The 11293-nt window shown below is 42.3% G+C and overlaps 2 protein-coding genes across 2 annotated transcripts; one reads left to right on the forward strand and one right to left on the reverse strand.

The window, feature by feature from the left end:
* Positions 1-1855: 1855 nt before the first annotated feature.
* On the forward strand, positions 1856-6093 carry plk1 (polo-like kinase 1; the record flags this gene model as incomplete). Its single annotated transcript, XM_080520963.1, has 11 exons — positions 1856-2218; positions 2549-2717; positions 2886-3030; positions 3125-3218; positions 3307-3532; positions 3669-3711; positions 3920-4017; positions 4111-4188; positions 4650-4804; positions 5622-5804; positions 5899-6093. 11 exons carry the CDS (start codon positions 1856-1858, stop codon positions 6091-6093), a joined length of 1749 nt encoding a protein of 582 aa, XP_080377089.1.
* Positions 6094-8387: 2294 nt separating this feature from the next.
* On the reverse strand, positions 8388-11015 carry sfrp2 (secreted frizzled-related protein 2). Its single transcript, XM_080520703.1, has 3 exons — positions 10437-11015; positions 10136-10216; positions 8388-9842 (listed from the first exon to the last, which is right to left on the reverse strand). The coding sequence occupies exons 1-3, from the start codon at positions 10936-10938 to the stop codon at positions 9538-9540; spliced, it is 888 nt and encodes a 295-aa protein (XP_080376829.1). The 5' UTR covers positions 10939-11015; the 3' UTR covers positions 8388-9537.
* Between the last annotated feature and the right edge of the window lie 278 nt (positions 11016-11293).

An 11293-nucleotide genomic window follows, 5' to 3' on the forward strand; every position in this document is an offset into this window, starting at 1 on the left:
TTTTACCGCTGCAGCTGTGACTGTTGTTTTTGTATTTGTTGTATGTATAGAAAAGTACTTCTTACCAAAGATTGTTTTACAGTTGACATTAAACATTTTGTGAATTCTCTGGTTGACTTTGTGAACGTCTTGAGAATGTGGAGGCACCTGGATCCCCCCTCCTATAAAGAGACTAATACTTACAATAATCATACACCATAGAGGTGCAATGTATTTTTTTTATTCATAAACCTTGTGGAATCATTTTGGTCATTGACATAAGTTGGCATTAATATTCAAGCTTTACAATGATAGAACATATACTCAAAAACTTAAGGCTGGATTTTATTACATTTTGGAACTTTGACTAGAAAGAAGAAAGATGTTACTTCGGGTACTTCCTTAATTTCTTTGAAATCCTCGTTTGTAGTTTTGATTTACTAACATATCATTGATACTCCTTGACAATTTTCCATACTCAGTGACACTTGGAATGAAGCCATGCATTACAACTTGCATTTGTTATTTTTATAATGCCCTATTATTTTACTTTGTTGGCCCCACGTTACACCTGCAGAGCACTCTTGTCAGCGTACTGGTTTACTGGAGGTTAGGTTTTCTAAAAGTAGGCTGGGAAGTAGAGCGATCAGCTATCAGGTTCAGGTTCTCTCGTGTGGAACAAGCTCAGTTTCATTTAGAGAGGCTGACAGGCTTCAGTTTTTAAAGTTAGGCTCGAGACTTTTCTGATTAATAAAGCTCATGAGGGCTGCTTCAGGCCTCAAGATTGTTGGGAGACATGCATGTTACTCCCTCTCAGCATCTCTGTCAGTGGAACTGAACCTTTGTGGCCTCCAGAAAATTCAGCAAATGCATATATTGCAATCGAGTTGATGCTTGTGGACTGTTTCTTCTCTTTTCTCTCCTAACATCCTAACCCCAACTGGAACAGAAGAAAGGTTTTGCAGGTTGGTTCCTGTTAAAAGGGAGTTTTTCCTTTTCACCACCACTGCTTGCCCGTGTGGAATTGTTGGCTTTTCCTCTTAAAAGGTGTCTTGAGAAGATTATGTGGTATTTATTGCTATGTGAATAAAATTTTATGTAATTAATTTTCACATTCAGTCCGAGAGCGGCATTGATTTGTTTGTTTGTATTCAATATATATTCTGCCATATATTGCCACTCCTCAAAAGTTCCTGAACCCTTCTCACCACTCCATAAATACTTCCCTAGATCCGCCCCTAGCTGGGTACAAACTGTACACATCAGCTTTCAAGTATTTCAACGTGTTTTTAGTTGCCATTCACACTACATATCCCGTCGTCCCTTGTTCTGAGAAAAAACTGCAATTCACTCAGCGATTGGCTGGTTTTGCACTGATTTCCCTTGATGCCTTGCTGCAACGTTTGGAATTCAAAATGGGAGAACCAATCAGAGAGCGTCTTACGGACCGAGAAAGCTCGGGCCAATCAGAGAGCGCTGTACAGACAGAGGCATGGCCAATCAGAGAGCGCCGTGCGGAGCGAGGCAGCATTTTAAACTTGTACCAGAGGCTGTTGTCAAAAGGCAGGACGGTGTTGCGCTGCAGTCAACGAGGGACCGTCTGGCGACACTTTTCACGTCTTCCGCAGGTTTTTAAAAACATTCAGGTTGAATGTACCGTTTATATGTCGTTCAATTGCCGTATTTAACGTGTATGCCGAACGTGTGCCAACGGTACTTTCGATTTTAAACGCGTATGGGTGCAGCTTACCTTCGAGGGCTAAACTAACGTCGGGTCAAGAGCAGTTGGACGCTTTGCAGTCATTGTTGTCACGTCGATCCTCCCGGACTTTCCCCAGACGTGTTTTTACCCCACCAAAGAGCTCTTGAACCCAAAATGAGTGCTGGTATCGCGAGGCCGGCGAACCCGGCGGCGCACGCCGATCCAAAATCGGTCCCTCTGAAAGAAATCCCCGACATCCTGGTGGACTCCCGCGACAACAAGAGGTACGCCCGGGGTCGCTTCCTTGGAAGGGGAGGCTTCGCTAAATGCTACGAAATCACAGATTTGGAGACCAAGCAGATTTTTGCTGGTAAAATAGTCCCGAAAGCCATGATCCTGAAGCAGCACCAGAAGGAGAAGATGACCTCGGAGATCGCCATTCACAAGAGCCTCGACCACCAGAACGTGGTGGGCTTCCACGGGTTTTTTGAGAACGAAGACTTCGTGTTTGTGGTGCTGGAGCTCTGCAGGAGGAGGGTGAGTGTGAAGTGAAAAGCCAACAATATGTCTGCCCTTTCGTCCTTTGAGAAGAGTCCTGGTGGCCAACGGTTATCAGCAGGCCTCTTCTGTTGTCTGTACTGACCCAGATCATTATCAGAACATAACCATTTTACACCATCGACACGTTTGCGTGACTAAATCTTGGTGTATTTGTCTAATAATACTGATGTGGCATATTTTTTTGAGACTCAGCTGGATTGCAGCCTCCACAACAACACCACTTATTGGAGTCAGAGCTGTAAAGTTTTAGTGCCATTCTCTCCATGCCATGCCTTCTAATTAAAGCCTTTTATTTTCCCCATTCAGTCGCTGCTGGAGCTTCACAAGCGACGCAAAGCTGTCACCGAGCCCGAGGCCCGCTACTACATGTCTCACTTGCTCAAGGGTGTCCAATACTTGCACAATAACAGAGTCATCCACAGAGACCTGAAGCTGGGAAACATCTTCCTGAATGACGATATGGAAGTCAAGATAGGTAAGGCGATTTCAGTCCGTTGTGTGTGACACTCCAATGATTAATACCGGCCACAAATCTCACCAATCAATGGGACAGTGGTCACAAGTGTCTTGGAATTTAAAAGGAATCCAATAACGTTCAGGTCATTGCCACTTCACTTATTGCTGTCCTTTGTTTCTCACACAGGTGACTTTGGTCTGGCCACTAAGATTGCGTTTGACGGCGAGCGGAAGAAGACACTGTGTGGGACACCCAACTACATTGCGCCGGAAGTGCTTTGTAAGAAGGGCCACAGCTATGAAGTGGATGTGTGGTCACTGGGGTGCATTTTGTGAGTTTGAAGACAATAACACACAAGGAAGTACTGCTGCTGTACACAATTCAACAGTCGGCTCAATCTCCATCCTGTCGCTTTACCCTGTTAGGTACACACTGTTGGTAGGAAAGCCTCCGTTTGAGACCAGCTGTCTGAAAGAGACCTACAACCGCATCAAGAAAAACAACTACACCATCCCTTGGGTATGTTTACTGGACAATAACTGTTTGTTTTTTTTGGAAAATTGTGGTTTGTGTCTATCGCTCACTCCTCTAATATGCTGTGTTGCAGCACATAAGGCCAGACGCAACCTCGCTCATCAAGAGGATGCTGCACGCCGACCCCGCTCAGAGACCCACCATCTCCGAGCTACTGGAAGACGAGTTTTTCACGTCGGGCTACATCCCCTCACGGCTGCCCACAACCTGTCTCACTGTGCCTCCACGGTTCTCCATCGCCCCTTCCACAGCTGGCGAGCTCGGCCCGAGACGCCCACTCACAGCTATAAACAACAAGGGTAATGAAGCCGGAGTCACTATGATCTATCAGAGAAGCCTGTCGTCCACTTAAGTTTCTTGTAGTTGTGCAGAGTTTTGAGAGAAGCGCCTAAGAGTATTTTGATGTTTACAAGATTGTTGACTTTCTCTTTTCAGCTGGAACAGAAAAGGCAGAGGGAAAGGACGAACCTGCGCAAAGGTGAGATCTTCTTTTTAACCATTTCAGTTATGTACTTTTACAAAAACCGTGCATGTCTGACTGTAGTCTGTCTGCCACACTTAGGCACGACCGTTGCAGATCATGCAGCTTGGAATAATTTTTTTGTTTTTGTTTAAACCCAGTGATATCGTCATGTCTTCCAAAACCATTTGTCAACCAGTTTGTTTTTCTTTATTTTGGTCCATAGGGATGCCGACCCGTCAGAATGCAACCTGAAAGACATGCTGCAGCAGCTTGACAGCATCATCGCCTCCAAGCCTGCTGATAAGGAATTTGTCCGTCAAGGTGAGCACCCGGTTCTCTCAAGGGAACCTCACAAACGTGTTTGGCCAACCTGTGTGTGAGTGCTATGTAGAAATTCTCTTTTTCCGCTTGCAGAAGAGGCCGAGGATCCTGCATGCATCCCCATTTTCTGGATCAGCAAATGGGTGGATTACTCTGATAAATACGGACTGGGTAAGCTGGAGAGTGAATTTTCACTTTGACGTGTGACTGCAATATAGTCCAATTATATTGGTAGCTCTTTTACCATCTGGAAAACTGTAGCTGGAAAAATAGCAATTTTCTAGTATGAGATTAAAATCTTTCCTTTTTCCCCCAAAATATGTACCTTCACAAAACCTTGACAGTCAGTTGTGTGTTGTTTATTGCGTTAATAGAGTTCAGATTAACAGGAATCAGCACAAGAGTTTTGTTTTCTATGGCCTGTAGATCCCAAAAGAACCCTAATAACAATGTGGGGGTTCCGTATTCCTAATTCTGACCCTCGTATTATTTAACGTCTGCTGCAGTAAAATGTGAATTGTGACTTTGAGCAGTTCTGCCGCCGTTCTCTTCCAACTCGCTCTCCGTGTTCTGTTAAATAAACAACCTGGTAAGGAATGTGCTGATCAAGAGTCTCGCTCATGTTTTTCCAGGCTATCAGCTCTGTGACAACAGCGTGGGCGTCCTGTTCAACGACTACACGCGCATGATCATGTACGCCGACGGAGACAGTCTGCAGTACATCGACAAGGCGGCCAGCGAGTCCTACCTGAGCGTGCGCTCTTTCCCCGCCGCCCTCAACAAAAAGGTCAGGGCTGAATCCTGCTGTGTGTGAGAGTGGAGAGCCAGAGCGTCAAGCTCTACACATACTCCACTTTCGCCGCATTCAGGCGTGGAAATAAAATGGCACACGATAAGACACCTTTAACAAAACATGAAATTTGACGGCCGTCGTACGGCAGTTTCACTTCAGACTATAATATGGAGGAAAAACTTGAGATCGTTTTGTACAACACAGGATTTGTGCAGCCTTTTCTTGTGATCGTCTTCAAACTCTTGCTACCATAGGTGCAAATGCCCTTTTTCTTTTACTATGGTGCCATGATGACCTCTAGCTTTTGTTCCACGTGCCAGTTGTTTCTGTATGTGCTGTGGTTTGTTCACTATAACTTGACCACCTGACACCCAGTGGAGTAATTAGGAACTGCATTTACTGTCCAACCAAATATTTAAATGCTAATTTCACACCATACAGCAGTGCATCTCTGACCCACGGGCCATGTGTTTAACACAACCGTTTGGCTTGGATTTAAATACAGCTCAAAAAAATTAGAACAGGTTTTTTTATTTTTCACATGCTTTAATTTTAACACTGAAACTTGCACATGTTTTAGATTTATCACTATTAAATGAAAATTTTATTTTTTGTAGTGTGAGTTTAATCATGAAGATTAGAAATGCATTATTAAATCTTTCATGTGATTATTTTTTTTTTCTTTGTTTTCTGAGAGTGCCACAATAATTGAAGTTATGTAAAATGTCAGCAAAGAATAATTGTGCCACACCTCTACTTTTTTTCATGCGGTCTCTCCTTCCGCCTCACCGTGTTTCTGATCCTTGTCCAGATAACACTGCTGAAATATTTCCGTAACTACATGAGCGAGCACCTGCTGAAGGCCGGCGCCAACGTGGCGCGGCGGGAAGGAGACGAGCTGGCGCGACTGCCTTACCTCACCCTGTGGTTCAGAACGAAGAGCGCCATCGTCCTGCACCTCACCAACGGCACCGTTCAAGTCAACTTCTTCCACGTGAGACACTCTTCATCGCCTCCCGACGTAATTCATCACCTGCCCATACATTTGGCACTAATCCTTTATTTATTTACCCCCCCCTCCCCGGTAGGATCACACCAAGCTGATCCTGTGCCCACTGATGGCCGCCGTCACCTACATCGACGAGAAGAGAGAGTTCCGCACCTACAAGCTGTCTCTGCTGGAGGAGTTCGGCTGCAGCAAGGAGCTGGCCGGCCGGCTTCGCTACGCCAAGCTCATGGTAGAGAAACTGCTGGAGAGCAAACGATCCACCGCTGCACATTAAAATCCACAGTCTTAGTTTGTATTCCATCAACGGGGATTTCCTCTCTGCCAAGTCTTTAAAATGTTATCATAGTCTGGTTTGAAGCCTTTTTTTTTTTTTTTTTTATTTTATTTTAAAAGATCTTCAAGATGTTTACCATGAAATATTACCACTCAATGTATATTCTTCAACCCTTCATTAAAGTTTTACCTTCTGTTAACAGAAAGTCACTCCAGCTCCTGTCATCTTTCAGAGTTTATGAGTTCCATGTTCTTAATGTTTATATGTACTGGAGTTGGAACAAAGTGTGACTCTTGTTTATAAACTTTGGAACCATGTTGACAAACTGCATCATGGGTATCCAGGCTCAGATTGGCTGTGTTGGTAGAAAATGTCTCGTTCTGCCTTTCTCCCGTTTACCTGTTTTTTTATTTGTCGTCTGTTATTGCAGCTCCTTATCATGTTCATCGTTCCTTTATTCACCTTTAAACTTATATTTTAGTTGTTGTTTTCAACATGATGTACATACTGTTAAAGATGGTTTAAATTCACTGGAGTTTAAATAAAGATTTTTCCCAAATTGTACCCTATTGATATAGATATCTATTTTTTTTGTTTGCTTTATTTGGGGTTTAATTTGCCTTCTCTGAAATTTCAGCTGCATCGAACACAATTTTCATTCGCCTTGGAGATGGCATTTCACACAAATCTCCATATTGATACCATGCATTTTCTATTCTCTCTCAATCAGTAGTGTTCTACTTCACATGGAAACTTTTATACTGCACCTCCGAGCTTCAACTTGACTGTACAGGCTTTTAATGGAGTAATTAGTAAATTATGCCTTCACTGAACTTCCCAATAACTTGCATTGTGAAGCAGTTCATATATCAATCTTTTTCAAGTTATGCCTGAAGACACCAGGATTGTTTTTCTTGCCAAATACTACCATTTCCTGAAGCATGGCGTTATTATCCAATATGGCCACCAGAGGTCTCTAGGTCCTATATTTTAAACTAGGAATTAAAAACAAGCAAATCAAAAATGACCATGTAGTTAAATTATATGAACATGTGTAATAACTTTGTAGGTTGTAATCAGGGCTGAATAATACCCAGGGTTGATGAAATTTCAACACGTGATGGATAAATTCAGCTGAGGAATTTGAAAAGTCGAACTGAGAATTTTTTGGAAACCATTTAGAAAAGTATTGCATTCAATTACACTGTGTTTTGATATCCATCAACAACAATTTACAATGGATTAATCACATCACTTGCGAGATGGTTTTCAGGGCCTCTGTTTTGATTTATACATTTACACAGGATGCAATATCAATCATTTCAATTCAGAAATATGATCATATAAAGTGTGCCTCCGCCAACTTAGTATACATTATTGTTGCTTATTGCTTTTATTGTTGATTTTTGTCACAAAACGTTCACTTTTCCTCAATTTTTTGTATTATATTTCATTCAAATATGAGCTCCTCAGCTATAGAAGGTCTCTGACATGATTGTGATACATGATCATAACACTGAAGATCAAACTCCGGGTTCTGACACAAAGAAACAAGCAATTATGTGACTTATAGCTGGATCCATTAAATCATATTAGATCTTTGTGAAAATTAAAATTTTTGTTTGGAATCACTGATTGCATTAACTTATTTTTGATCCACATATTATCTACATATCTAAAACAGGAAGTTTAAGCTGTGAAATGTACTATTCAGATGGCACTACTTCAATATAATGCGAAATCAAATTTCAAATGGTTATTTTGGAGAAGCAAACTTGGGATCAGGATTAGTTTATTTTATTTGTTTTTATTATTAAATTAAAGGTGCATTTGACTTTATTAAGACAAATTAAAAAAAAAAGTAAAATAAGGAAAGATCTACTTTCAACCCACATTATTTTCACATCTGTCTTGCTTTTTCGGGGCCATATTGTAAAACAAAACATAACCTTAAAACATTTATATGAGAAAGAACAACAGACATTTGTAAATACTTCATAACACTTTGCAAGCTTTGCTCAGGTATTTTTCACTCTTTGATTAATACAATATATATTAAGTAAATGGATGGAAAACACAGGTATATTGTAGAAAGTACATGCACTTGATGTTTATGTTTTATGGGTTGTTTTTTTTATTTTTTATTAACTTTTTTATCCACTGGATGTTGAATCAACAGTAAAAAAGCAAACAACAACAAAAACGGTTGTTTCAATGTTTCAGAACTATATTGTTTTTTTCTTCCTTTCATGTACACGCGCACGACACACAGCAACAACTGAGTCGTTTCACACTGGTAGTTAGCAGCTTTTAATTGCTGAAACATCATACAAGAATAAATGACAGTATTTGATATTTACACTGTAATACTTTTCTAAAATACTTTATATTGCAAACATACACACAACCACATGATTGCTTGGACTCAGCAAGTGGCTGCTCATCAAAAACCTCACAACCAAACCAATCAGACGTCTATTCCTCAATTGTTTCTAAAAAACAAAACAAAAACAAAAACAGTCCAGAATGAAGATGCAAATCAACACACGTGTTTAGATGGAATCTGAAAGTCTAGAGTAGAAAAAAAACATTTGTTTTCATCATACGGTGGTAGAAAATTATGCAGTGGCTCAAGTACAAAACGTTTATCAAGAATAATACAATTTTGAACAGGAAGAGAATATAGCCAGCTATTTCTCATTTTCTTTGCTTGAGAAAATGGTGGGGATAAACAAAATGCAGAGTGAATCAGTTCTTAAAATCTTTTGTCGCGATGGCCATATGATTGATCCCAAAGTGTCAAAGCTTCAGTTTCTACTGTGTTAAATACTTTATATTGGACGTTTGTGGACAACTGGCCCCTTCAGAAGCTTGAACTCTCATTTAACCTCCAGGAGTGGGACACATCTGCCAATGATTATTAGAGTCAAGTCCGTTTTTAATCCTGGGCTCAAAGCTGTGCAGCTTTTCACACTGGCCATGTGATTTGTTATTCTCCTGCACCTTAAACACCATCTGAATGCAATCATCTGCACTGAGGCGACTGCAGGACCTTTCCCCAGGGGAACACAAGTTATTACCGAACTGGCCGCTAGGTGGCACCCGATGACCATCCAGTTTATGCAATTAAATGGGTGAAACTGCATGAATGACAATCACGGGGAAATGAATGTGTTTTGTGTGTGTGTGTGTGTGTGTGTGTGTGTGTGTTTAGAGTCGTACGTGCCCCATATAACATGTTTTTTTTTTTCTTTCGATTTTCTGGGATTCCATGATAAATCAGTAAAAGAGAAACTAAAGTATGTGTCTTCTGAGGCCAAGAGAATCCCATTGCTAACCCTAAACCAGAACATAAGAAGCATCGCAATGTCTGTGTCAAGTGAAAATGGACAACAAAGAAAAGGCCTCAACTCAAACGGGATCTTTTACGCAGTTTTGAGTCTCCTAGCACTGCATCTTTCGGATGCTGCGTGAAATCCTCTTGAACTCCCGCTGGCCCTTCTGCCAGCGCTTGAGCGAGGTGATGACCAGGTGGCCGTCCATCTTCTGGCCCATGACCAGGTACGCGGCGTTGATGTCGTTCATCTCCTCGCAGATGCACTGCAGCCCGTCCTTCAGCCACAGCACCGTCTTCCTCAGGTCGCGCTCCGTCACCCCGTTCATCATGTAGATGGTCTTGCTCTTGGCCTCGGGCACGATCTTGGTGTCACCGTTGACGTAAGAGATCTCCTTCACTTTGATTTTCAGAGCTTGTGTGCGTGCAGGCGAGCGTTTGGGAGAAAGAGGAATGGGGGAAAAAAAGGCACTGTGTTCAATAATAATCATTTTTGACGTGTCCTTATGAAAGACATCTGAAATGCTGTTGGCCCATTTACTTGTGGTTTGGTGGTCATATGCATGCGATGGGCGGGATGGTATTGAAACGGGAATAAATGATGCCTGGAGAAGTACAGTTGAATTGAAGAGCGTGTAATGTTAGATCTCTTGGAACTGTCCTTAATGACCTCCCGGAGCGTCTAATGTATTAGATGGGCGGACTTACCAAAGTCATTCTTGCACAAGTTGTCAACAATTTCGTTGTCATTTTCATCTGTTTCCTTGCAAGCATCACACACCCTGGGAACTAGAAGTAAGATATGAGGCAAATATTACACAGCATATAAATATCCACTCGGACAACAAAGTAGGACATAAGCAAATGAGACCGTAGTACAAGATCAAAAAGAATTACAACAAATAGAAAATGTATGCGTGAACATTTGGAAGTAATAATTACGCATGAACCTTTTTACGCACAACTGTGTGCGTAAAAGTGCATTTGTGAAATGTCAACGGGAGCTCACCCTCTCTGGTGACTGGCACGACGTTCTCGATGCTGGCAGGAGGTATGCACAAGTCATTATCGAGTGGGAAATGGTCGCAGTCCAGCATGTTTGGCCACGGAAAGCCAAACGCGGACATGATGGGCGCGCAGCCGCGCTTGACGCTCTCACACAGAGACCTGCAAGGCTGAATCGGCTCATCCAAATCGTCCAGACAAACGGGAGCGAAAAGAGAGCAGAGGAACTTTCTTGTGTCGGGGTGACACTGCTTCTGAACCAGCGGGATCCAGGACGAAGCTTGCTGCAGAACTTCGTTCATGGTTTCATGTCCGAGCAGGTTCGGGAGGCGCATCTCTGTGTACTCTATATCATGACAGAGGAGGAGGTTTGCAGGAATCGGCTTGCAGTTGTTCTTTTTGTAGAATAGGTCATGCTGGCCAAAGTTGTACAGTCCGTGGATGGCCTCCAGCGATGGGATTGTTATCACCCACAGCACTGTCGCGGTCGAAATAAGGGCTCTCATTTTCTCCGCGCGTAAAAGTTGCGAAACGTGAACGTAGACTGGTATACAGCCTTAGTTGTGCATCCGTCCGCGAGGTTAGAGTCTCTGTCAGTGGCCAGCTCCTACTGTAACGCGGGGTTTTCTTCCAGGCATGTCTGGGAGGAGTCTGTTCATTGTGCGTAAAGACTTCTTCTTCAGCACACTGGGACTCCTCATATCAGGCAAAGCTGCGGGACAAATTTATCTTCTCAGTCAAAGGAAAACCCAAATCCTCATTTGTTGCTCCTCTGGGTATGAGAGGTATTTTTGATTTCTAATTATGGCTCACAGTATTTTATCACCAGTCGTTTTTCCTGACAGTTTTCCTCCCTATTTC

Source organism: Blennius ocellaris (genome assembly GCF_963422515.1).
Source record: "Blennius ocellaris genome assembly, chromosome: 3".
Classification (NCBI taxonomy): Eukaryota; Metazoa; Chordata; class Actinopteri; order Blenniiformes; family Blenniidae; genus Blennius; species Blennius ocellaris.